The sequence below is a fragment of the Camelina sativa genome, chromosome 12, assembly GCF_030686135.1.
Source record: "Camelina sativa cultivar CO46 ecotype springtype chromosome 12, ASM3068613v1".
NCBI lineage: Eukaryota > Viridiplantae > Streptophyta > Magnoliopsida > Brassicales > Brassicaceae > Camelina > Camelina sativa.
This window is the reverse complement of record NC_141891.1, coordinates 3,882,329-3,907,368: the sequence shown is the minus strand read 5'-3', so window position 1 is coordinate 3,907,368 and position 25,040 is coordinate 3,882,329. Positions and strand designations below refer to the sequence as shown.

General features: G+C 38.7%; 5 protein-coding genes and 1 pseudogene across 17 annotated transcripts; 4 read left to right on the top strand and 2 right to left on the bottom strand.

Annotated features, from left to right (window-relative positions):
* Positions 1–461: 461 nt before the first annotated feature.
* LOC104730034 (putative sugar phosphate/phosphate translocator At4g32390 pseudogene) lies at positions 462–2,007 on the top strand (annotated as a pseudogene). The gene has a single exon (XR_015574438.1). The product of XR_015574438.1 is annotated as a putative sugar phosphate/phosphate translocator At4g32390 pseudogene (transcript).
* A 714-nt stretch (positions 2,008–2,721) lies between these two features.
* Positions 2,722–4,763, top strand: LOC104730033 (adenine nucleotide transporter BT1, chloroplastic/mitochondrial). Its single transcript, XM_010449093.3, has 3 exons — positions 2,722–3,541; positions 3,743–3,904; positions 4,066–4,763. Exons 1-3 carry the CDS (start codon positions 3,011–3,013, stop codon positions 4,543–4,545), a joined length of 1,173 nt encoding a protein of 390 aa, XP_010447395.1. The 5' UTR covers positions 2,722–3,010; the 3' UTR covers positions 4,546–4,763.
* Positions 4,764–4,948: 185 nt separating this feature from the next.
* On the bottom strand, positions 4,949–11,004 carry LOC104730032 (cellulose synthase A catalytic subunit 1 [UDP-forming]). The gene is made up of 14 exons (XM_010449092.3): positions 10,514–11,004; positions 9,727–9,922; positions 9,453–9,625; positions 9,161–9,275; positions 8,860–9,049; positions 8,436–8,702; positions 7,824–8,169; positions 7,606–7,743; positions 7,399–7,524; positions 7,039–7,251; positions 6,675–6,939; positions 6,404–6,600; positions 5,972–6,322; positions 4,949–5,871 (listed from the first exon to the last, which is right to left on the bottom strand). Exons 1-14 carry the CDS (start codon positions 10,592–10,594, stop codon positions 5,284–5,286), a joined length of 3,246 nt encoding a protein of 1,081 aa, XP_010447394.2. The 5' UTR covers positions 10,595–11,004; the 3' UTR covers positions 4,949–5,283.
* A 192-nt stretch (positions 11,005–11,196) lies between these two features.
* LOC104730031 (peptidyl-prolyl cis-trans isomerase CYP95) lies at positions 11,197–17,200 on the bottom strand. Of its 4 annotated transcripts, none has more exons than XM_087478293.1 (14): positions 16,516–17,200; positions 15,827–15,941; positions 15,679–15,733; positions 15,483–15,571; positions 15,170–15,194; positions 14,816–14,854; positions 14,469–14,586; positions 14,249–14,376; positions 13,846–14,158; positions 13,503–13,612; positions 13,064–13,238; positions 12,005–12,976; positions 11,849–11,917; positions 11,197–11,708 (listed from the first exon to the last, which is right to left on the bottom strand). In XM_087478293.1, exons 2-14 carry the CDS (start codon positions 15,902–15,904, stop codon positions 11,411–11,413), a joined length of 2,469 nt encoding a protein of 822 aa, XP_087334419.1. In that variant the 5' UTR covers positions 15,905–15,941; positions 16,516–17,200; the 3' UTR covers positions 11,197–11,410. The 4 variants fall into 4 exon arrangements, with proteins under 4 accessions (XP_087334419.1, XP_087334418.1, XP_087334420.1 ...); XM_087478292.1 differs by having other exon boundaries at positions 13,058–13,238; positions 16,516–16,615; XM_087478294.1 differs by lacking the exons at positions 15,483–15,571; positions 15,679–15,733; positions 15,827–15,941; positions 16,516–17,200 and adding an exon at positions 15,316–15,364 and having other exon boundaries at positions 13,058–13,238.
* LOC104730030 (pentatricopeptide repeat-containing protein At4g32430, mitochondrial-like) lies at positions 16,725–19,400 on the top strand. Of its 2 annotated transcripts, XM_019233878.2 has the most exons (2): positions 17,063–17,157; positions 17,297–19,389. In XM_019233878.2, exons 1-2 carry the CDS (start codon positions 17,063–17,065, stop codon positions 19,095–19,097), a joined length of 1,896 nt encoding a protein of 631 aa, XP_019089423.2. In that variant the 3' UTR covers positions 19,098–19,389. The 2 variants fall into 2 exon arrangements, with proteins under 2 accessions (XP_010447390.2, XP_019089423.2); XM_010449088.3 differs by having other exon boundaries at positions 16,725–19,400.
* A 1,706-nt stretch (positions 19,401–21,106) lies between these two features.
* LOC104730029 (DUF724 domain-containing protein 3) lies at positions 21,107–24,950 on the top strand. 8 transcript variants are annotated; one of them, XR_015574436.1, is made up of 8 exons: positions 21,109–21,287; positions 21,659–22,100; positions 22,227–22,457; positions 22,556–22,940; positions 23,561–23,656; positions 23,738–23,788; positions 24,264–24,412; positions 24,501–24,950. XR_015574436.1 is itself a non-coding variant. In XM_087478297.1 (4 exons), the coding sequence occupies exons 2-4, from the start codon at positions 21,696–21,698 to the stop codon at positions 22,574–22,576; spliced, it is 657 nt and encodes a 218-aa protein (XP_087334423.1). In that variant the 5' UTR covers positions 21,109–21,287; positions 21,659–21,695; the 3' UTR covers positions 22,577–23,178. The 8 variants fall into 8 exon arrangements, 2 of the variants coding, with proteins under 2 accessions (XP_087334423.1, XP_087334422.1); XR_015574435.1 differs by having other exon boundaries at positions 21,107–21,287; positions 23,738–24,412; XR_015574434.1 differs by having other exon boundaries at positions 22,227–22,940; positions 23,567–23,656; positions 23,738–24,412.
* Positions 24,951–25,040: the final 90 nt, after the last annotated feature.

Genomic DNA, 25,040 nt, shown 5'->3' with positions numbered 1-25,040 from the left:
GAATTAAAAACAAATAAAAAATGTTCTTAAAAAAAATTACAAACATAACTCCATAAATATGTAATACTATATTATAAACATGATAGCGAACTTAGTTTTTGAAATCAAGTGCGGGTCCGAACCTAGTTGACTAGTAAGTAATACAGTAAACTAATTAAAGCACATCATATCCACCCATGACTGAATTTAAAAGAATTAAATAAGAGAGAAAATGATAGTAGATTTTAGAGTATTTGACAAATTTAATCAAAATCACACATTTTTTCCTTTTGATTTATATTAAATTCTAATCAAATCATATTATCATTAAAACAATAATAATATTGAATAACACTACAATTTATTAAATTAATATATATATTTTTTTTTGTCGGCTTAAATTAATATATTGAATACCAATAGATTCTAGTATAATTTTTTTTGTCAATATATTCTTAAATATAAAATCCTCTCTTAGGTAGGCAATTAGGCAGAAGCGTAGTCACGCCTAACCCTCTCGCTTCGCTTACCATTTAGTCAGACCCAACCAAACCCATTAATATTGACTGTAAAGTCTCTCTTCTTATAACCAACACAAACACTGAGAGCCCTTTTTTGCTATCCTGCGCATCACCTCCTCCTCCGTCTCCGGCACCATGGGAAAAGGCGGTGCGCTAAGCGATGGTGTCATCAAGAAGATCATCCTCTCCTACACCTACGTATCAATCTGGATCTTCCTCAGCTTCTCCGTCATCGTCTACAACAAATACATCCTCGACAAGAAGCTCTACAACTGGCCATTCCCGATCACGCTCACCATGATCCACATGGCGTTTTGCTCTTCCCTCGCCGTCATCCTCATCAAAGTCTTCAAAGTCGTTGAGCCAGTTAAAACAATGACGCGAGAGACTTACATCAGATCTGTTGTACCCATCGGTGCTTTGTACTCTCTCTCTCTCTGGCTCTCAAATTCAGCTCTTCATTCAGATGCTCAAAGCTCTGATGCCTTTCGCTGTTTACTCAATCGGGGTACTCTTAAAGAAAGAGTCTTTCAAATCGGAGACGATGACAAACATGCTCTCCATCTCTTTCGGTGTCGCCATTGCTGCTTACGGTGAAGCAAAGTTCGATACTTGGGGAGTTATGCTTCAGCTCGGTGCTGTAGCTGTTGAGGCGACGAGGTTGGTTCTGATACAGATCTTGCTTAGTTCTAAAGATATCAAACTTAATCCAGTCACTTCTTTGTACTACGTTGCTCCTTGTTGTTTGGTGTTCTTGTTTTTCCCATGGATCTTCGTTGAGCTCCCTGTTTTAAGAGAGACGTCGAGCTTCCACTTCGATTTCGTGGTTTTTGGAACTAACTCTGTGTGTGCGTTTGCTTTGAACCTTGCTGTGTTCCTTTTGGTTGGGAAGACCTCTGCTTTGACCATGAATGTTGCTGGTGTGGTTAAAGATTGGCTTTTGATTGCTTTCTCTTGGTCTGTGATTAAAGATACTGTCACTCCTATCAATCTGTTTGGCTACGGGCTTGCCTTCTTGGGTGTTGCCTATTACAATCACTGTAAGTTGCAGGCTGCTAAGGCTGAGGATGCTTTGAAGAAGGTTCAGCAAAGTGATGAAGAGGCTGCTGGGAAGCTTTTGGAAGTGAGGGAAAGTGAAGGTGCTGCTAAACGGAATGAAACTGATGATTGATTTGATTGATGAGAATGGATGATGATCATAGGATTGTGAATCTGAAGAATGTGTGGGATTCTGAGGGATAAGTTCAAGGGTTAGGATGATTTTGGTAGCTTTGGAGGGAATTTTTCAGCAGGATTTTGCGCATCTCTTTTGGTTTCACTGTTTTGCGTTAGGTATGATCATCTTCGTCTTTGCCATTCTCTGTTTTTATGAATTGTAGTTGTTTTAACTTTTAAGTTATGGCTAATATAATTACATGATGCTTTAAAAATTACAATGTACCACCGGGATTTTTGTGTTCTATGGAGTTATACACATATCAGAAGGGTCATATTTGAATTCTGCAAAGATGTGTATGTATTTTGTATCCACAAGCTCATTCTCTTCCATTATTTGTTTGTAGTAGTAGTAGGCTTATTTATCCGTGCATCATAATAAGGAGGTAGGAGTTTTATAATCAGTTCTGCTTTAAAATCAATTCTTTACCTTTGCTAACATTTAGGCACTTCTTTATATTTCGTTCAAGTCTTAACTGCAGACAGACTCTCTAATAAGAAACAGTATAATATAGGAATGGCCAAGTAAACTTTTCATTTCCGCCAAACAAATCCTTTGCTCACTTTTCACCACATCCAAAGAGTATCAAAGTTATTTTTATCTTGTCAACTGGAGTTTAATTTGTTTTGTTTCTTCTTTTTGATCTTTACCTGATTTTGAATGGGTGCAAAAGTTACAAATTATTTTAAGCTTTCGAAGCTAGTCTATTTTAGAAATACTAATATCATATCAAAAAATACAGTATATCTTTAAATCGAATTATTTGACTTTTTAATTCAGATCGATTGAGTTTCGGTTAAGGTTTTTTTTGTTTATTACATGTGAAAAACTACAAAACCGAGCAACACTTACTTCTACGGGGCTCTTACACTTTCTTGTCGGCAATTATCTCGTGGATTTGCACTTCCCAATTCGAGATTACAAGAAATATTAATATCATATCAAAATTTAAAAATAAGAATAAAAGTTAGCAGTATATATATATAGTTTTTTAATTATCTGAAAACCTAAACGCAGTCTCCGTCCCACCCACTGGCTGACTCATCTACCTACCCACCCAAAAAGAGCAACAACACAAAAAAAAAAAAAAATAGCAGCAGACTGGTTTAAACCCTAAAATCTCAGCGAAAGAGACGACCCATTGACCGAGTCTGAGAGAGACATAACAGTAACAGATTCGAATCTCTCTCTCTCTCAGTCTCGGCACAACACCCATCTTCGAAATTTCCACTTTTTCCAACAAAGTTTCCTCCTTTTCTACGGTTTTAGTTAATCACTAAATTGGGTGAGGGACATGGGGAAAACCGGAATCCAGTTGTTCGACGACTCAAGGAATGGTTTTTTCTCAGTTTCCGATTTAGGATTCGATTCGACCCCAAGCAACAGCTCAAATCACCTCCCAATTGGTGGGTTATTCGCTAGCGTTAATCAAACTAATCCATTCGCATCCCTCTCGTCTTCTGATCCTTCCAACAACAGCTTCTCTACCCAGCTCAATGATCTCTACACCAAGTATATGCCGGGGAAAGATGTGGAGGTGGAAGAAGAAGTTAATGGTAAGAAGAAGAAGAAAGGTGGGCTGAAGCTGAAGATAAAGATCGCTAATCCTTCGTTGCGGCGGCTATTGAGCGGAGCCGTGGCTGGAGCTGTATCTAGAACTGTGGTTGCGCCGTTGGAGACAATCAGGACTCATCTAATGGTGGGAAGTGGTGGAAACTCGAGCTCTGAAGTGTTTGGTGAAATCATGAAACATGAAGGTTGGACTGGTCTTTTTAGAGGCAATTTGGTTAATGTCATTCGTGTTGCACCTGCTCGAGCCGTTGAGGTACCAAAATTCATAATCAAACCAATATATATATATATATGTCTCTTTGTTTAGGAATTGAGATTTAGATTGAGCAAGTTTCTGACTTCTTATACTAATATATATTGGTTGACTTCTTTTATCTGTGAAAAGTCTTGTCTTGGTTGAAACTGTGAAAAAAAAACTGAACTTTCAAAATATTTGCAATTCTTGTATGTGTAGCTTTTTGTATTCGAGACTGTAAACAAGAAATTGTCACCAGAACATGGTGAGGAATCGAAGATCCCAATTCCAGCTTCATTACTCGCCGGTGCTTGTGCTGGAGTTAGCCAAACTCTCTTGACATACCCTCTCGAACTAGTCAAGACTCGCCTTACTATTCAGGTTTGCTCCTCAAAATGTCTATATATGAACAATGATCCACTAAACTGTGTTATGTGAGAGATAGTTAAGGATCATAGAGCATGTAAAGTTCGTTTTGACAAGAATAGTTCATTGAAATAGCGGTTATTGCTGAGTAATGGGTCTTCCAAAATTTTTTGCAGAGAGGAGTTTACAAGGGGATTCTTGATGCATTTGTTAAAATCATACGCGAGGAAGGACCCACAGAACTTTACAGGGGTCTTGCTCCTAGCCTTATTGGAGTTGTTCCATATGCAGCTACAAATTACTTTGCGTATGATTCCTTAAGAAAAGCATACCGGAGTTTTTCAAAGCAGGAGAGGATTGGAAACATTGAGACTCTTTTGATAGGTTCTTTAGCGGGTGCACTATCGAGCACTGCGACTTTCCCTCTTGAAGTGGCCCGGAAGCATATGCAGGTGGGAGCAGTTAGCGGGAGAGTTGTGTACAAGAACATGTTGCACGCTCTGGTGACCATACTTGAGCATGAAGGTATTCTCGGTTGGTACAAAGGGCTTGGACCAAGTTGCTTGAAGTTGGTTCCTGCTGCTGGAATCTCTTTTATGTGTTATGAAGCTTGCAAGAAGATACTTGTCGAGCACAACCAAGAAGCAGAAGCCTGATTTTGGAAGTTACATGGACTCGCATGGCAAACTTTAGGGGTTGATCACAGAAACACATTGTGGATACTTATTGGGTTCATAGTTTTAAATTTATACCACTTGAGATTTCAAAAACTAATGTTGAGGGGATTATAAAGATGCATTCTTTGCTTTTATGTTTTGGATTCTTGATTGATTTGATTCTGATTCAGATAAGCTAATAAGAGTTCACACAAAAACTTTGATTATCCCTCAGACAAACAGAGCCCTCAAGAACTTGCTCAGGTCCTATGAAGCAACTATCAGTTCATCTTGCAGACTTCTCTAGTACAATCTCAGTGTAGTAAGTTACATTATCTAACATATAAACTCTTGGACTGAACCTTTTGTATTGAAGTGAAAAGCTTAGTATATAAACTCCAAATTTCTAGACAAATAAAAACTCCAATTCCATTGGGACAACAACAAAGTTCCAACATTACAGAAGTGCGAGTCTAACAAGCTTTAAATAAAATAAATATAACAAAAAAATAACGAACTTTTGTAGACTATGTATCATTTGGTTTTCCACATCTTTTTCCCCACTGCGAAAGTTATAAATCATCACAACAGTGTAGGAACAATTCTACAACTCTCTGGCTATTCAGATAAAGCTAAACTTAGATATGGAATCACCACAACAGCCTGGTTCACTGGGTTTTGGAATGTTCCTTTGCACGTTTTCGATATATGCACACACACACGTATATAAATAAGGGTCTAAAAGACACCTCCTTTGCCGTTGAAGTTATTGGCATTGGGATTGGCGTCGACAAAGGGATTGATCCTGACCCAAAGCAACGAGAAAATGGAGGCAAGAAGAACAGACCAGACAATGACGATGGTTGGTGTTCGGTTCTGTCTTCCCAACAGACCTTTCAAGAAAGGGTAGAGATGGGCAATAACCCATAAGGCGAAGAAGAGCTTCCCGAAAAGCGGACCCCACGATTGGTACCCGCTGTTTACAGCATAAGAGACACCAGCCACAATGCCTATGAGGTTCACAAGTAGGACGGTGGTTGGTGGAATGATAAGAGCTGTCCATTTGAAGATGTAGAGCTCTGCGAAATCCCCATCTTCGTCTGAGGCTTTGGATGTGACAGTGAAGTTGGTGTCGATACCAGCAAGAACCTTAAGTAGACCTTGGAAGACTGCAAAAAGATGGGCGGATGTGCCACCGATGACCCAAAACTGCTCGTTCCTCCACCAATCCTCAATGCTCACACCGCTCCATCTCAGCTCCAGAATTCCAGTCACAGCAATTGAGATAAAGAGTAGAATAAACCAAATACTCGCGTAGTTACTTATCTGCAACAATGTTATTATAGCTTTAAATAACGAGACGATGAAGATTGAAAATATACATTCACAATATTAGAAAATAGGCAGTGTGGTCAGTTTTACGTACCTCGGGTATGATGAATCTGTCGGTGATAAGGCAAAAAGCGGGAAGGATACAATACGCGATAAGAGGGAGGGATGTAATAGGGTAGACGATGGTGTTAATGTAAGCTATCCTCTCCAAAAGTCTCAACCTTCCATGGTAGCCATACCAGATAGGACAATGTCTGCTAAGAAGAATCTCGATAGATCCCAATGCCCATCGAAGAACTTGGTTCAAACGATCAGAAAGATTGATTGGTGCAGATCCCTTGAACGCAGGGCGTGGAGGATTGCAGTAGACTGATATCCAACCGCGGGCATGCATCTTGAATCCAGTAAGAATATCTTCCGTAACGGAACCATAGATCCAACCAATCTATCAAAAGTTCAAATAAGATGTCATCAAACAGGTAAGAAAGAGAACATAAGAAGTCTGTCGCTGCATTTGAAAACTGACCTCTTTTCCCCATTCAGTCTTGTCCTCGTAACCACAACTTATAACATGAATAGCCTCCTTCAGAAGAGTAGCAGGATTAGTTGTTGGTGGAATGCCGCCTTGTTCCATGAAGGTTGCTGCAATAAATACTGGCGACTGACCAAAACGCTTCTCTACACTCTTCTGGGACATTAGAATAGACCTCTCATCATCATAACCTGCATAAACAAGGATTGTAAGATTTTACATCACATGAAGAAGTGATGTTATTACACTGTAAGCTCATTCAAACCTTCAAAGCCCTCATCGATGTCTTCCATATTGAAAAGTGGAGCATTGGAGTCACTTCTGTTGATGCCTCTCTTCTTTTCATAGTTATACTTCTTGTTACTCTTTCCTTTCTTCCTTGAGCCGCAACAGCTCTTCACAATGATATTTGGTTCTAGATCTTCCTCCGTCAAAACAGGATCATACCCATATAGAGCCTGTCTATTAAAACAAGTACCGGTACCCACATATACTGGACCTTGGATACCATCCAACCCCTTCATGTTAATCTGCCCAAGATGACAAATATCCAAGTCAGCCCACAGCAGAAACGAGTAAATCCTACAAAAATATGAGACAGTGTATAGGAATGGGGGAGTGACACTCACATCAAAGAAGACAATATTCCTATTGGCATATCGATCGTGGAAATCAATACCGTCGAAACGTTGTGGGAACTGGACATAGCAGCACTTCTTACCAATAGCAGGGTCCATCATGAAACACATAGCTTCTCTAATAGCCTTGCTGTTGTTGAAGTAATGATCACAATCCACGTTCAAAAGATATGCTCCATTGGTAAGAACAGCAGAAACACGAATCTGTCAATGTAAAGAGATGCTGGATTAGTAGAGGACATATTTACTAGAAAAAATACACTGACACAACAGCTAGACAACGAGAAAATTTCCTAGGTAGCGAACAAGAATAAAATCGAGGACAAAATAGGATTTTGAAAGTTAACAAACCAAAGCATTCATAGCTCCAGCTTTTTTGTGGTGTTGAAATCCAGGCCGCTTTTCACGAGAAACATAGATGAGTCTAGGCAGCTCATTTCCATCAGTATCCAGACCCCCACTATGGCCTAAGAACACCTGAATTTGAAACAAAACAATGTAAAGTTGTTGCTTTTTCGTTACTCACGCTCAAATAGTTTAGGGATTGCCTCACTGTACCTGAATCATTCCAGGATGATCTCTAGTGTTGTTACCAGGCCAAGGAGTACCATCCTGCATTGTCCAGCCTTCTTCAGGGATTTTCTGTGCTTTGGCAACAAGAGCATTTATCCTCACCTTAAACTCTTCATACTCTCTCTGTCAATACAAACCAAGGAAAAAGTAAGTAAACTCTAGTTTGTCGAACGGATGAGAAGCATGTGGACTTTTCAACTGACCTTCATAGCTCGTCTCTCTTTAACAAAAGAAGGTTGGATCTTGTCCTTCAAGTAATCTATCTTCTGGGCAAAATAAAACTCAGGGGCCCTAGGTTCAATGTTGAATTTCTTGCAAAATGGTACCCATTTCTTTGCGAACTCAGCGGTTTCAGATAAGGATTCGAAGGAAAGCATAGCAGCACCATCATCTGAAACATAACAAGCCACTTTATCTACCGGATAGTCCACGGCAAGAATCGAGAGAACTGTGTTCGCTGTAACAAGGGGAGGCTCTTTCAATGGGTCCACTGTACTAACAAATACATCAACAGGGACGAGCTGTGATGGTTCACCATCTCGATCATATCTACAATTAGAACACCAAAATTAAACCATCAAATACAATCAGTATGCTATATAAGCTTTATTCTCAGTAGGAACTTCATTTGACATGCTTCTATCAGAATTTAGTCCGAAACTTAACATTTTCAGTAATTCAAGATTTACAGTCACAACCTTTCTAAAAGATATACATATATGTATACCATTGTCTAAAATGAAATTAAATTTACAGGGAAAAGTCAAGATATCAAGTTAGTACAAAAAAGAGAGAGATAAGAGTGGGAGACCAACCTTATAGCGAGACGGTCAAGATATGTCTCCCTGTTAATGGGGCACCATTTGGGAAACTGATCAAGAAGCCAAGAAAATGCAAACCAGATCTCACAGATAACAGAGGTCAACCACAAAGGATATGCATTTTTCACAGGGTGAGTTGTACGATATTGCAAGAAGAAACACAAGATGATAAGCCGGAGAATGATAACAACCCGGTAAGGGGTTAGACGAGAAGATGGGATAGGCACGACACGGCTCATAGGAAGCCGTTTATCATCAGCCCTGTATGTACGAGAACCATAATTGAGTATTAGGAAACCAAAAAAACTCAAATATGAATCAAGACAAAATCATAAATCACGACTGGTCATTAGCATCACGGACAAGAACTTTATGAGTTGGAGAACGAAGTTTGTGGTCTAGTAGAACTTCAACTTACATTTGGAGTTCTTCGCCATTGGAACCAGTGCCTTCGATTTCTCCTCCTTTCCCTTCATGGTATTTACCAGTCATCTGTAACATACTCTTCTCCTGCTTCAGCTTCCAGCCTTCAACTCTTTCTTTCCAGTCAACATTTCCAAGCCCATAAGAGTTTAAGTCTTTTGACGGATCCACAATTCTTACAGGGACTGCAATTTTTACCGGAATTAATAACTTACAGTACACAAAATATAAACGTTGTAAAAATGTATAGGAATCACATCAAAACCAAGTGCACAAAGATAAAAATAGATGAATACCAGGTTGACGTGGGTCAATATATGGAGATGAAATAGCATTCCTGTCAGAAGGACCCAAAGGACCTGATGTAGTTCGCACGGATTGTGTATCAGGCGTGCGAATCTCCCCAGAAACCTGTGTATAGAAAAAAGGTCAACAATCTATTAAAAAACAGACACAACTAACAATATTAGAAACTTTTCTGATCACATTTAACATTAAAGTGAACAGTAAGTCAAAATATCCAATTTAACAATTCTTTTTAATAACAAATCACTCTATAGAGTCTAAAGCGAAAATGAAGGTCCCTACCGCATGGCCATGGGTGAGAAGAGGAATTGGTTGAGATTCATGTCTAGAGGAGGAAGAAAACTCTTCGCCATGGCGTTGGTGCCTCGCCTTGTTAGCTCCCTGGGCGTAATTGAACTCATTCTCGATATCATCAACGTCATCCTCATCTTCATCTCCTTCAACACGAGTACTCCCTGCAACATTTCAAAAAGTTGTTCAAGAAATCGGCAACGAAACAAAACCAGAAAATCCATATTTTTGCAATTGCCGGGAAAGAAAAATAAAGACTACTGACCCCTGTGTCGTCTGTATCTAGTCTTGCATTGCGGGCAACACTGAGTTCCATCTTTCCTCTCGTACTCATAACAAGGTCGACACACAGGGAAAGCACATTCATTACAAGCGACAAAAACATCCCCAGTTTCAGCTAGTCCAACATCATCACCACAGATCTGACAAATCTGGCCATTGGTATTCTTCAAAGGTTTGGTCTGCACTTTGACAAAACATTGCATCATTGTTAGTCATTACGGAATTTCAAAAAAAAAAATTTACCAAAACAGATCAGCATGGATCTAAATCAAAACCCAATTAAACAAGAACCATCTCCAAAATCAAAAGCAGATCTGAATTAAGACACAGTCATTGCATTATATCATCCCATGCAGAAACTAACGAGATCTAGTGTTGAGCTAAATCTTAATAAAGGAGTAAAGTTAAGCGAAGATGACGAATTAAATTCAAAGAATCCTAAACTGAACCCACCGACACTTTCCATAAGAGATTTATAAAAATAAAAATAAAAACAGATGCGACATTTAATTGATAGATCACTACCAGAATTGGAGAAGGAGCAGAAAAGTTTCCAATTTCAGACACTGGATCAACTGACACTAACTAACTCTACTACACTAAAAGTGAAAACGAAATCTAAGTGTTATTAAAAAAAAAAAAAAAAAAGATCGGAATCTGAGTATTGATGATCCAATTTTGGATCCAGAAGAGACAAGATTTAGAAATAGAAAAATCTGGATGAGAGATCTCAGATGAAGAAACTAAAGAAAAAGGAGAAAGCAACGAACCCCTCCGTCAGATTCATGTCGGATGCGAACAAGCTCGTTTCTCCGGTAGGATCCAGCAACCAAGCCGGAACTGGGCTCCATAGCAGCAGCCACCGACACACAGATGAGAAATTACAAATTCAATTGGAAAAATTCGTACACCGATTCAATACGGCATCTTCGAACAACAACCCAATCTACTAAAAAAAGAGAGATGTTCACAGACTCTCCTCTGTGTCACTCTCTCTCTCTATCTTTGATCTCAAGCCTTCTTCTACAATCCTGATTTGCCTATTTAATCGCACAAGAGTGTGTTTTTTCTTCTCTTTTAATTAATATTTTAATAATGACAAGTAGAGAAGGTGACGGTAGCCTCTTCCTCTCCCACCGTTTAAGCTCGGCTCGGCTCGATTTATGTTATCTCTCTCTGCTTTTTGAAGTGAACCGTTGGCTTCCCCCACTAGACGCGCCAGCTTAATACGTGACGTGGCAAAATCAGATTAGTACAAGACAAATTATGATTGTTGGATTAACAAAAAAAAAATAGAAGAAGCCACGTTGTCGGCTCTGGTAACAGCCTGTTCTTTTTTTTTTTCCCATCACCTGTCGGTGCTCACCAAAAATTAGCTTGTAGTGTGATTAGGTTCTAATTGTTTACTTAACAAGTTACGGGCGAATTTGCTAATAATATTATGCTAATAATATGTCAAAGTTTACTAGTATTACTGAACCAAAACAAACTCCGTAACGAATAATGGAAGTAAAACATTTGTCGGCAACATATAGATATAACAATGTTGGAGCATCATCAAACAAAACACACACGCAGAAGACAATGCATATATGTAACACAAGTAAACTACTTTTAACATCTCTTCTTGAGTAAAAAGAACAAACACTCGAGGTTCCTTTTATTCATTAATCATAGGCTACTAGTCGCTTTTGCCCACCTGAGCTCCCATCCGAGGATGACGAATCCGACTTCGATGGTGACCTTGCCTTGGATGGTGATCTTGACACTGATCTTGCTTTCCCCGTCCCAATGGGAGATTTTGAATATGATTTTGATCTTGATATGGATGGACTCGGGCTACGGCTAGCAGATGGTGACCTTCTCTTTTTATAAGGTGGTGAACGACTACGGATAGGGCTGCGGCTGTACCGCCGGCTGCGATAGCGGGGACCAGGGGATACAGAACGGCTTCTTCTTCTATACCTGAGAATATTTTCGAGTAGTGAAATCAACAACTAATTTTGATTTTATTTGGATCACCAAATTTAGTTTTCTAATCATGAGACTTTTTAGATGTTAAAGATAAACTGAAACAAAGGTACCAAAGAGGATAAGTAAGGTACCTTGGAGGTGTTCTTCCTCTTAGTGGGCTTCTAAACCGTCTTGGTGAAAACCTTCTGTGACTTCGAAATCTACAGAGAAGACATTATAAAAAGAAGAAGGTTCAGTACAATGGTGTAAAACAGAAAAGGGAGTTCTATTGGGTGCAGGCTATCCACCTGTCACGGTCAACTCTATCACTAAAGCGATAAGGAGATCGATCAGGAGATGGACTAGTTCGGTATCTACGGGCGTATGAGAATCTCTGGCTAAATCCTCTCCCTCTCCTGATGCGCCCATCAGGAGAAGCACTTCTTGACAAACTTCTTCTGCGACCAGAAGGAGGAGATCTAGGCCGTGCACTCCTTCTCCTCGCCGGAACTGGACTTCTGCTAATTCTTCTTCTTCCTCTAACAGGACTCCTGCTAATACTTCTCCTCGACAATCGAACAGGACTCCTGCTCAAACTCTTCCTAGATAATCGTACTGGACTCCTGCTGATACTTCTCCTGGATGAACGAACCGGACTCCTGCTCACACTCTTCCTAGATGATCGAACTGGACTCCTGCTGACTGATCTCCTAGGTGATCGAACGCGACTCCGGCTTAAGCTTCTTCTAGATAACCGAATAGGACTATGGCTCGGGCTCCTTCTAGATAACCGGATGGGACTCCGGCTTAGGCTTCTTCTAGAAGATCGGGCTGGAGTTCTGATAGGTGATCTTCTTGCTACTCTTCTAAGTGGGACCCTCCCAAGGCTCTCATGAGATGCAGATCTAACAGGGCTCCTGCTGTGGCTTCTGGCAATCCTACCTCTCACTGGACTTCTGCTGATCACCCTTTTGGGGACCCTCAGTGGACTTCTGCTTATACTCCTTGACGGACTTCTACTAATATCTCTTCCCCTTTTCATCCGCACCGGACTTCTACTAACACTTTTGGTAGGGCTCCTTCTACCATGTCTGCCTTTCTCGTCACTCCCTGGGCTTTCTCTTTTACAGTTTGTCAAATTCTTCACTTGGCGGCTACCTTTAGCAGGACTTCTGACCCCATTCCGTCTAGGACTTAAACTCGGGCTCTTACTCTGACTCCTCGGGGGACTAATACTCATGCTCCTACTCACTGTCCTCTTAGGACTCAAGCTCCGGCTCCTACACATCAACTTTTAATAAGATTCCATATTGATTTAGAGAAAGATAAGTAATTAACTGAGGTATTAGAGAGAATAGAACCTAGACCTAGATTTGCTAGAATGGTCATCGACAATATCAGGTTGCCTATCAGAAATCTGTTCTGATACAGCATCTGAAATTCCATTACTTCTCGGAACTCTGTTTCCCGAGGGAGCTTCACCACCATCCTTGTCAAGCAAATCTGGTCCCTCCCTTTTGTCCAGGAGAAGAGCAAAATTACCTGATTGAATATTGCAGCCAAAAACAGAATGTTAAGCGTGTATGGAAACATTATTAAACTTCCTACAGAAATCGGCAAAATAAAATGTCAGCAAAAATATGAACCCGCATGATCAGCAAAATGCTTAAACGAAAGGCAAATTGATACTGAGATATGTTATGAACAAAAAGTATTCTATCATATCCATTATCCTTAATTTTGGGTAGACCAATTAAAAAAAAAAAGATTAACAGGAGCCAAAAGTCTTTGAGTTTTAGAGAGTACCTGTTCTACGAGAGACTCTGGGCTTCTTCTTTTTTGCTCCGGTTTCAATATCACTAAAACTTGCTTCACTTCCACTATCACTGTCTTCACCTGTAAGATTGTCTAGGGACCTACAAAGTTGCAGAACACAGTCAATAACTCAGGAGCCCAACCAGTTAAGAAAACTATTGATAGGATGCCCTACCAAATTATTACATCCTAGAGGGACAAGACGCTTACATCCTATTGGATTTCAGAAACTTAAGTTAACATGACCAGTAATAACATAGGTTTCTCCTAAGCAGCAACCAGCATTGACACAGATACTATGGCTATAAACAAGTGAAATGTAAAAGACTTATACCTTCTTGATTTGCGTTTCGATCTCTTAATCCTTCGCTTTTTCTCATGGCGCTTATCTCTTCTTTTAGACCGCCTGTGTTTATCTTTCTTAGAACTTCTTCTTCTCTTCTTCTGTCTTTCATGGCTCGAAGAACTAAGGTCGGAAGATGCAGACAAATCTGAATCTGACTCACTATCAGATTCTGAGGAATCCGTCTCAGAATCTGAAGAGCTCTCTGACTCAGATAAAGAGTGTCTTCGCCTCTTCTTCCTTCTCTCTCGTGAAGATTTCTTGTGCTTTCCCTTTTTCCGACCATCACTATCATTCTTCTTATCTGCATGGACATATCATGCAATGACGTGTATCGGTTATGATTGTGAAATCATGACATAGGTAGCAGTAACCAATAGTAGAATATCCGTACCTCCAGAATTTTCTCCACAACGGATTATCTTCACACTGACAGTAGGTTTACCTTCCTCATCACCCGCACGTTCAATCTTTTTTAATACCTCTTTCCCTTGAATAAGCTTTCCAAAAACAACATTATTTCTGATGGAAACATAAAACAGTCAGAAATAACGCAATGCCCAAAAGAAAAGTCCACAATTTCGGAAATAAGAAAGTAACAATGAGAAGGAAACCTGTCAAGCTGCTGATTTGGCCTGAAGGTTAGATGAAAGTGTGATCCGAACTTGTCACGGTCAGCAACAGACATTGATAAAAGACCAGGCTCGTCATGCTTTAGTTTTGGTGACTCATCTGGTAACATCAGAAATTGATTTTGTTACTCAGTAACATATTTCAAAAGAGCAAGTAACAGATGTGATATTAACAAAGAGACAAGCGCTTAATCAGTAAACCAATGCCTCCAAAATGAAATATTGTTTGTAGACACAATTTTAAGAAATGATCACACCCACAACATATATAAATATATTGCTGGGGTAATTGAAATGAGATGCTGATAAAGAGCGCAATGGTAACCAACCTGGAAATTTTCCGGCATATATGCTTTCCCCAGCAGTACCTGGAAAGTGGATAAAAGATACAAAGTCTGTCAGAGGATAATGAACTTTCTAATGTTCACCGGATAACCTATTGGGCACTATCTAATAAATTCGAGAACCTCCACAGGAATCTAATGAATGCAGTTCCATGCACCCAATAGGTTATCACAGTTTAATGGTACGTTCAGATGACTATGATTACAATAATGAAATTTAGTTTTGCCAGCACAGTTAATAAGCCACAAACTGTGTGCCATAGATAAAGATCAATAAATGTAGCTAATGGCTGTACTCGATATATGTCAGAAGCTAAAACGAACAGTAAGTGTACATACCATCTCGATTCACAAAGTCACCAGCCTGAAAAAAAAGTCAAAAGAGGTTGTTAGACTAGTAGCAACCGTGAATTCATTTGTACATAAACTGTATTCTTTTGCATGAGAAGGCCTAACGTTTGAGCATAAACAACTAGTAGTACAACCTTAAAACTATATCACATGAAAAGCAGGTGTGGCGATCAGACCTGTATCCTACAGCATAGAGAACAGCAACGAACTAAAAGACGAGCATCCAACCAATGTTGAGAAAGAAACCAAAAAGTACAAGACTGAAACGTCATATCAATAATTGAGAAATGCAGATAGAAACCTGTGCTGAGGAACCTTTCAGTATTCTATGGAAAAAAGATCCTTTGTAATGCAGAGGTTTTCCACTTCTGGGTCCAATGCCTTTCTCCCCTATATAGATTTTACAAAAGGGAAATAAGTGTCAAGGAGAAGGAAAGCCAACAGTCAAATTTATATGCTGCACAGAAGCAACAAGCTTAATCGGACAGAACACAAACCTGTGCATAGTGCACGGAAATTCTCGGATGTTTTGGGAGCGACTTCAGGGAAAAGCTAAAAAAAACAAAGTTTACATCATCAACACTTTTGTCTAATCAGGGGAAAATACAAGAAAGTGAACATTAACATAGCCAAAAACTATGGTACCTCAAAAACCATAGTCTCAGCTGGATCTCCATCAATGGATACATCCATAAAAACTTGTGGATTCTTCTTTTTTGCCATGTTATTGGGAATTTCTCAAGCTTTATGAAGTTATGACCTGAAAAAAAAAACACACACACACAAAAGAGACTCAGAATATTATATAGTCATGAAGAATACTGCTTAACGAAACCCGCAGAAGAAAGATCATTTGGCCACACAATTATAACACTGGAAAAACTAAAACCCACACAACAAGACATTACTGGCCGCAAATCAGCAAAACCAACTCTAAAGTCAGTGACTAATGACCGGAAAAGTTACAAAACTTTTAAGCCCATCAATTAATGACAATGTAGTTGCAGAAACGAGATTTTCATGAGCTCAACAATGTGCACATAGATAATAATTCGTCAAGCAAATCCATCCAAAATTACAAATTCTACAACAACCCATGCCCACAAACTACTCAGAACTAACACAGACCTTAACGTTTCAAGACAGAGAAACTCGTAGGCCATCTCGAATACACTAAAAACGATCATATCAGTGAATAAACGCGCAAATTCTAAAGAACACATTAGAGAAACGTATACTTTTGACATAAAAAAATTCCAGCTAGAGACTGCAAAATCGGAGAAATACGAAGAGCAACGAAGACGACTCAGGGCGTGAATCGCTAGGGTTTTTACCTGAGGAATACGCACGGAGAACCACAGGATGATAATGACTGACTGAGCTGGAGGAGTCCAAAAAAAAAACCTAGCCGATGCTTTAAAAAGAACAAACCCCAGCTTCTCCGTTTTGCCCTCTAACTCAATCGTTATTTACAACTTTGCCCCTCAGAAACAAACTCTACTTTTTTGCTCTGAAAGTCTCTGTTCATCACCGTTGCTATAACCTCTCTTCTTCTTCTCCGATATAATTACTTCAGTGGTAGTTAAAACAAGGATCCAACTAGTTTTGCTTGCTTCTCATGACCCTTCTGAGAAATCTACACTGTAATCCCTCAAAATTGTTACTTTTTCACAGACTCTACTCTCCTTATAGAATTGCCCACAAGGTGTTCGATGGAAGTTCCCAAAGAAATGCGACAACTTCCATTAACCGTACAATCAGTGATTCCTTACGGAGAAACTCTCCGGCACAAGCTCTTGCAATCTTCAAGGAAAATTTCCAGGTGGGTTTTCGTGGTCGCAATGTTATGGACGAGGTCACTGTATGTCTTGCGCTTAAAGCATGTCGTGGAGACTTGAAACGCGGTTGTCAAATCCACGGGTTCTCCACAACTTCTGGGTTTACTTCTTTTGTCTGTGTTCCAAACGCTTTAATGAGTATGTACCGTAAAGCCGGTAGATTTGACAATGCTTTGTGCATATTTGAGAATCTAGTTGATGACCGTGATGTTGTTTCTTGGAACACTATACTCTCTGGGTTTGATGACAATCACGTTGCTCTGAATTTTGTTGTTAGGATGAAATCAACTGGAGTTGTTTTCGATGCATTCACTTATTCCACGGCTCTTAGCTACTGTGTTGGCTCTGAAGGATTTCGTTTAGGGTTGCAGTTGCAATCTACTGTGGTGAGATCCGGACTTGAGTCTGATCTTGTTGTTGGGAATTCGTTTATTACAATGTATTCACGGTCTGGGAGTTTCAGAGGAGCTAGGAGAGTTTTTGATGAAATGCCACTTAAGGATATGATTTCATGGAACTCTTTGTTGTCAGGACTTTCTCAAGGAGGCAATTTTGGGGTTGAGGCAGTGACTGTGTTTAAGGACATGATGCGAGAAGGTGTGGAGCTTGATCATGTGTCTTTTACTAGCGTGATTACAACTTGTTGTCACGAAACTGATTTGAAGCTGGCAAGGCAAATCCATGGTTTGTGCATAAAAAGAGGTTATGAAACACTTGTGGAAGTTGGTAATATTTTGATGTCAAGGTACTCTATGTGTGGGGTTTTAGAAGCTGTGAAGTCAGTGTTTTACCAAATGACTGAGCGAAATGTTGTCTCTTGGACAACGATGATTTCCGCGAATAAAGATGATGCTGTGTCCATCTTTCATAAGATGCGGTTAGATGGAGTTTACCCAAACGAGGTCACATTTGTTGGATTGATCAATGCCTTGAAGTGTAATGAGCAAATCAAAGAAGGGCTTAAAATTCATGGGCTATGCATCAAGACTGGTTTTGTTTCAGAACCATCTGTAGGCAACAGTTTCATCACCATGTATGCCAAGTTTGATGCTTTGGAAGATGCCAAGAAGGCTTTTGATGATATAACTTTTCGGGAGATTATTTCCTGGAATGCTATGATATCTGGATTTGCCCAAAATGGATTCTCACATGAAGCTCTCAAGATGTTCTTATTAGCAGCAGCAGAAACAATGCCAAATGAATACACTTTCGGAAGTGTCTTGAATGCAATAGCTTTTGCAGAGGATATATCTGTAAAGCACGGCCAGCGTTGCCATGCTCATTTACTGAAATTGGGTTTAATTAGTTGTCCTGTTGTGTCAAGCGCGCTTCTTGATATGTACGCCAAGCGTGGGAACATTAATGAATCTGAGAAAGTCTTTAACGAGATGTCTCAACGGAACCAATTTGTTTGGACATCAATAATATCAGCCTATTCAAGCCACGGTGATTTTGATTCCGTGATGAACTTGTTCCACCAGATGAGAAAAGAAAGTGTAGCACCAGACCTAATCACTTTTCTCTCCGTGTTAACAGCTTGTAATAGAAAAGGTATGGTAGACAAAGGCTATGAGATTTTCAACATGATGATCCAAGACTACAATCTGGAGCCGTGTCATGAGCATTACTCATGTATGGTTGATTTGCTTGGCCGAGCTGGGAGATTAAAAGAAGCAGAGGAGCTTATGAGTGAGGTTCCTGGAGGACCAGGAGAGTCGATGTTGCAGAGCATGCTCGGGTCTTGTAGGCTGCACGGGAATGTTACAATGGGAGCAAAAGTGGCTGAGCTTGCAATGGAGATGAAACCGGAATTGTCGGGTTCTTACGTTCAGATGTACAACATCTATGCGGAGAGAGAACAGTGGGATAAAGCTGCAGAAATTAGGAAAGCGATGAGGAAGAAAAATGTGAGTAAAGAAGCTGGATTCAGTTGGATCGATGTTGGTGACATTGAAGGGTCTTTAACGATGCAAGGTTTCTCTTCAGGGGATAAGTCTCACCCGAAATCTGATGAGATTTATAGTATGGTTGGAATTATTGGATTGGAGATGAATTTAGAGGTAAAGGTTGCAGTTTAGGTCTCTTATTCGTTGTTCTAAAAAGTTGTAGTAATAGATCAAGATTAGAAAGCTATACATTTATATGAACTCACTGAGTGTTTATGTTTGCACGTTGCACCTACATGCACATTGGTTTTGTAAGGACCATGATAAACCGGTTTAGCATGGTTCTCTGATTTTGACCTCATTGACCAGTTTGATTTATCAGTGGAACACTCTGTAGTCTGTATGATATTCGATGGCCGAACAAATAAGTTGTGTTTGGGCTTTCTAGAGGGACATCAAAGTAGTGTAACGATCTTTCAGATCATTTGTCCTTTACCTTTGCTAGACTTATTTCAATACGGGTTACCCGGCGGTATGTACACCCGAATCCGACTTAGCTTATTCCATACCAAACCAGTTGTCGTAGTTATTTTATACCAACCGAGTTGTACTTTTAGTAATTAACCCTTTGACTTAGGAATTATACTTTAGTTAATTAATACATTGACTTTTTATATGCTATTATCCAATGCTACACTCAAAATAGAGGAGTCTAACTTTTGCCATCTCTATGGTAGATACATCTTCTAAAACTAGCTCAACCATAAAATGGTTATTTTTGTATGAGCATCTTTAGGATATAAAAAGTGGACAACTCGTGTTTAGGTGAAATAAAAATAGAAAACACTCGGGCAAAAAAATCAATGTACTTTTTAATAGTCTTCAAATTATTGAAATATTTGTTAGGTTCGAATTTGGTTGATATTATTCCCAAACCAAAGGCTTTATACAACATAAAATAAAATAAAAATACTCCAAAAAGTAACTAAGAACAAAAAAAACAATTGGTTACAAATTTCTCATTCATGAGCCATTTCAAGTTCGCAATTTTTTGTATTCTTTCTTTTTAACGAACTCAAGGAAAAGAGAATATGATGGCTTTAAGGTACGAGTTTGGTGTTGTACTCTTACTCACGTCTCTTTACATTTTATCATTGTTTAGATTATATTATGAACAAATTAAAATAATATTTTTTAAAAATTAAGTAACTTTGAAATTATTCTTAAGCAACTTAAAAAGAGAGAGATGAGGAGAATGTTTACGTCGTCGATAACCTCCTAATGCGGATATTCCCAAACACGTTACCCCACTTGAGAAGCTTGTATACACTTTCCCTTCCAATATACATTTTCTAATAAAACGATTTTGTTTTCCCAAATGTATGACTCTATCAAGTGAAAGTCTTATAATACAAGCTGATCATAATTGACGACAAATACAACCAAAAAAAAACAGAATGAAATAATAAAGACTCATAATTTGTAAACATAGCTTTTACCAAGTTTCAAACTTAAAAACTAGAATAGAAGACTCCGATACGATGGTGGATTGAACTTTCAAACTAAACCACCACAGCTTAACAACGTCTTTCTATGTAGTTTCTTTATATATCGAAGATAATTAATAATAGTACCTAATTATTAACCAAACAACTAATGTCTAAGCAGTAAGCACACATCCAGCAAACAAACAAAACAAAACCCCCTGCATGTTGACATTTTTGTATTCAAGGGATTAGACGAATCAGGGGTTTCCCTTAGTTTCAGATAATTTTAATCAATTAGAATTAAAGACTACAAAAATAGCTTTTGATAAAAGTGTTATATTGTAAAAATTCCATAAGGTGGACAAATATATTAATTGCGTAACCAAAGGAGATAGACTTGAGTGCACTACTATACATATATCACAATTTGTGCAGAATGAAAATAACTGTAAATTAGAAATTAATTCGTTGAAGCTTATATAAAAATGAAGGGACGTATCTGGTATAATCAAAACTTAAAAATTACAATTAACGCGCGTGTCCACGCTATAACCAAGCGAGTTATATTAATCTTTTACAAATCGAACCGTCATTAATATTATGGGTTGTCTCACTATTTCTGGTTTAAAAGATTTTAACTTAAATCCCACGTCACAAAATTAAATTACACAGTAACAATTTTTATTTATTAAAAAAACCAAAAAAAAAAACGAAATATATAAATTTCTTAACGCCCAAACCAAATTTGTTATCACATATCTCCATTACCCGAAACCCTAATCCCCAATTTCTCTTCCAATTTGTTTCGATCACGATCTCTGAGAAATCAATCAAAAGAGAGCAAATTCAAAAGCTTCACGGCGGAGATCAAATTCTCATTCAGACATTACAGAAGGTAATCTCTTTGTTCAATTTTTTTTTTTCCTGGTTGATTGTTTCAATGTTGCTGTTCATCCTTTGATCTCCCCAAAAAAACAAAACTGGATCGCTGTTGTTTTTTTGATTTTATGATTTTTTTGTTATATGTTTTGAAGTAAATTTTGGATTAATCTTGCTTAGATTGTATCTCCTGTGAATGATCGCGGTTATGTTTTGTTCTTTACAACTAATCTTTATTGATTTTGTTGAAGCTTCTTACGATCTGTGTTCCTGTGTTTATTTGAAATATGTCTTTTAAAAGATTGTATCTTCTGTTTTTGTTGTTTGGTAGGCTGAGAATGAGATAAGCAGCGCTAATATATGGAGTTCTTTTGATTCTTGTTGCAGGGTATTATTATTAAAAGACGACTGAGTGGAATCAATCATGAGATTCAGAAAAGGGAGTCGAGTTGAGGTGTTTACAAACAAAGAAGCACCTTATGGTGCGTGGCGTTGTGCTGAGATTATTTCGGGTAATGGACATACCTACAATGTTAGATATTGCTCTTTCCAACTTGAACACGAGGAAGAGGATACCGTGACGGTGAGAGTTCCCAGGAAGATCATTAGGCCGTGTCCTCCACATGTTGATGTTCAGAGATGGGAGACTGGTGAACTGGTTGAAGTTCTTGATAACCATTCCTGGAAAGCTGCCACTGTTCGAGAGGAGTTATGTGGAAACTACTATTTGGTTCGGTTACTTGGGACTCCAGCGGAATTTACATTTCATCAAGTTAACCTTAGGGTCCGACAGTCGTGGCAAGATGAGACATGGGTTGCAATCGGAAAGGTAATTGCTTTTATTCCTATATTTTGTTAATTTGCATAGTTCCCTTGTTTGTTTGAAATAATTTTTAACGAATGTGGTAATGAGCTTACACGTTGACTAACTGGCTTTGTATTTCATTATTTTCAGATATCAGGTTCTGTGAAGTCATCCACACTGACTGGATCAGACGTACATCAAAAGCTACAGCCCCATACGAACAACAAACTCGTCCATGAGCCAAGTGTTGTCTCTGCTAGAGTACTAAAGAGGCCGTCACCCTACGACTGGTCTGAATGTGCTGAATCATGCACAGGAAACCCTAAGAAGATACGATCATTGGAAAAAGAAGGACAGAAGCACCGATTTTCTGCGCAAAAGGTAGATGCTTTTGCTTGCCGACCTGAAAGTAGAGGTGGTAAATCTCACCTGCAAGCTTCCTTTAACAATAAAAAAACTGGTTGCTGTCAAATCGTCAGGGTAAGATCAAAAGGGTTTAGTGAGAGTGTTCGTGCAGGAAGCTTAGACGCTGATTCTGATAGTGATGCATGCTCAGTTGGTAGTTGTAGTGCTACTAGTTATGATGAGAGTAATATGCCACCTTGTATGCTAGATGACTCTAGTAATCAATCAGACTCATGTAGCAGCGATGCTGAATCTTCTTGTGGCCTCGGGGAAGAAGCAAGGAGGGAACATCCATCAGCTCGTGATGGAGCAGGAAGGTCCTGTAGGTCTGAACTATATACTTACCGCAGTACTTTGGGGGAATTATTTTCTTCTGGTCCCCTAAGTTGGGAGCAAGAAGCGTCATTAACTGATCTTCGTCTTTCTCTTAATATATCAGATGATGAACATTTGATGGAGGTAAGAAACTTGATATCTACTGGTACCCGCAGTCAATTTTGTTAGTATCAGAATCCATTTTTTTCTTTTTGATTCTTATGGTCAAGTCTGATCTACTTGTCTTGGACATACTTTCCTGCAATGTGGATTCAACTGTCATATATTGTTCTTTTCCAGTGGATTTTAAGTGTATAGACAGCAGAATACAAGTATGTATGAAAACTCTCATTAGAATGAAAATTTCCGAGGTTCATTTCTATTGCTTTGTCAGATTTCCTTTAGTTTCCTTTATTGTAATTCCTGAAGGAAGTTAAAGCACAATTCATGTATTCATACTCTGAGATGTCATATTTTGAAGGGCTGTTTATATGGTACTGTCTTCTGTATATAAGTTCTGTAATATTTATTTTTACTTTGATTTTATGTTACTCGTTTCGTGTTGACTTGGCACACTTTTGTGTTAAGATGGGTCAATAGTGTCAGAAACAGTATTATGTAGATTTTGCTTCAGTGCAATATCAAGTCTGAATGTCTGATCTGTTGAGTGCTCCTACATGTAGCTCTATGAAATGTGTTGCATAAAGGTGTGAGTTTCCTAGTCATCCCTCTGGACATTATTGATTTCCCCCTGCATTTTTCAGGAACAGTGTTGCCTTGTTCGGGGCATGCAGATCTTTTGCTTCTAGAGGTTAACTCTGATGCTGGGGTTTACAACTTCACCCGTGGCCATCTGAATGGTGCAATACCATGCCTGTCCATCCTCAAAACATAATTGACTATTTATGCTGTTTTTATCTTGATATTGTGACTTGTTTCAGGTGTCCTGGAGTCGCTTTGTCCACAGGGCTTGAAAGCTATGCTTTAAGCAGGTTTCTTAGATATGTTTTACACTCTGGTTGGTAATTTTGCTGATAACATGTCGAGATCGAGTAGTTTCTCATTTCTCTTTACACTATTTTACGGTGCTCTCTTTGTGGTATTGTGTCCGCTCTTGTTACTTCATTAGAACTGCATGATGTAGATCAGTAGATCCTACGATGTTTAATTTTTACTAGCTTTGTAAGTAATTCTGATATATAGATTTAGAACACACTGGTGTTCCAATTACATTGGTTCTGTTTTCGGTGTTCTTTTCCAAAGGCATATATAGTCTATGACACTCAATTCTTTCTGGAAATAAACGTTGTGCCTGGTGAAAGGTAAGTTTGAATTGGGGTAACGTTTGTCCGTCTGGAAGAATTGTATATGCTTTGCTCATCCAGAAAATATGTCGTGAATTGATGTTGAATGATTCCTTATTCTGATTTGTTCTCATGATTTGTTTTCATGGAATTTATCGAGAAGAAAGGGAACACATACCTTCTTTCGTGCTTAGTTAGTCGCATGTGCATTGTGGAAATTCTCCAAGCTCACTCTTCAGATCTCTTCAGCAAAGCTATTTTTTTACATGGCAGTATGAAACTCCAAAACCGAATTCATTAACTGTCACCAAGGTATGTATCCTTTTGCAATATGTTGTGCATGTTTCTTGAGTAAGTGGCATACACATATAATAAAAACGAGTTTCTAATCTTCAAGCAGACTTTCTTGCAAAAGCAACCTGGCAATACTTCATTTGTTACTCAGAAATATGCTTAATGTTATAATGGTCATGAAAAGTGATTGGTCGATAGAAGAAGTTGTAAAGTAAGAATTATATCTATGTGATGAATGATGACGAGGATGTTGTTATTACAAGCCATGAGCTGTCTTGTCTTCCTCTTGTTTTGTGGTTACTTGCTTGCAAGAGGAAATCTTAGCATCAAATATGAAACTGAAACGCAACCCTGGTAACAACTGGCGGCTGGCAGTAAACAAGAAAACAAGTTATGAACCTGCAATTTCATTTCAATGTACATAGATATAATCTTCGCACTTGATATCTAACTTATAATATATCCAGGTTTTTATTGAGATACATTTTGTACAATTTTTTTTACTGTTAACAATTGTTACTGTAAACTTTGTGAATAAGGAATCATTCAATATCAATTCTGAAAGTATTGGAGGTGATCTCAAACCACGAAAGTCATTTGAAAGTATGATTCCGAAGCCTTACATGTTAAGTATAATCCTAATTTT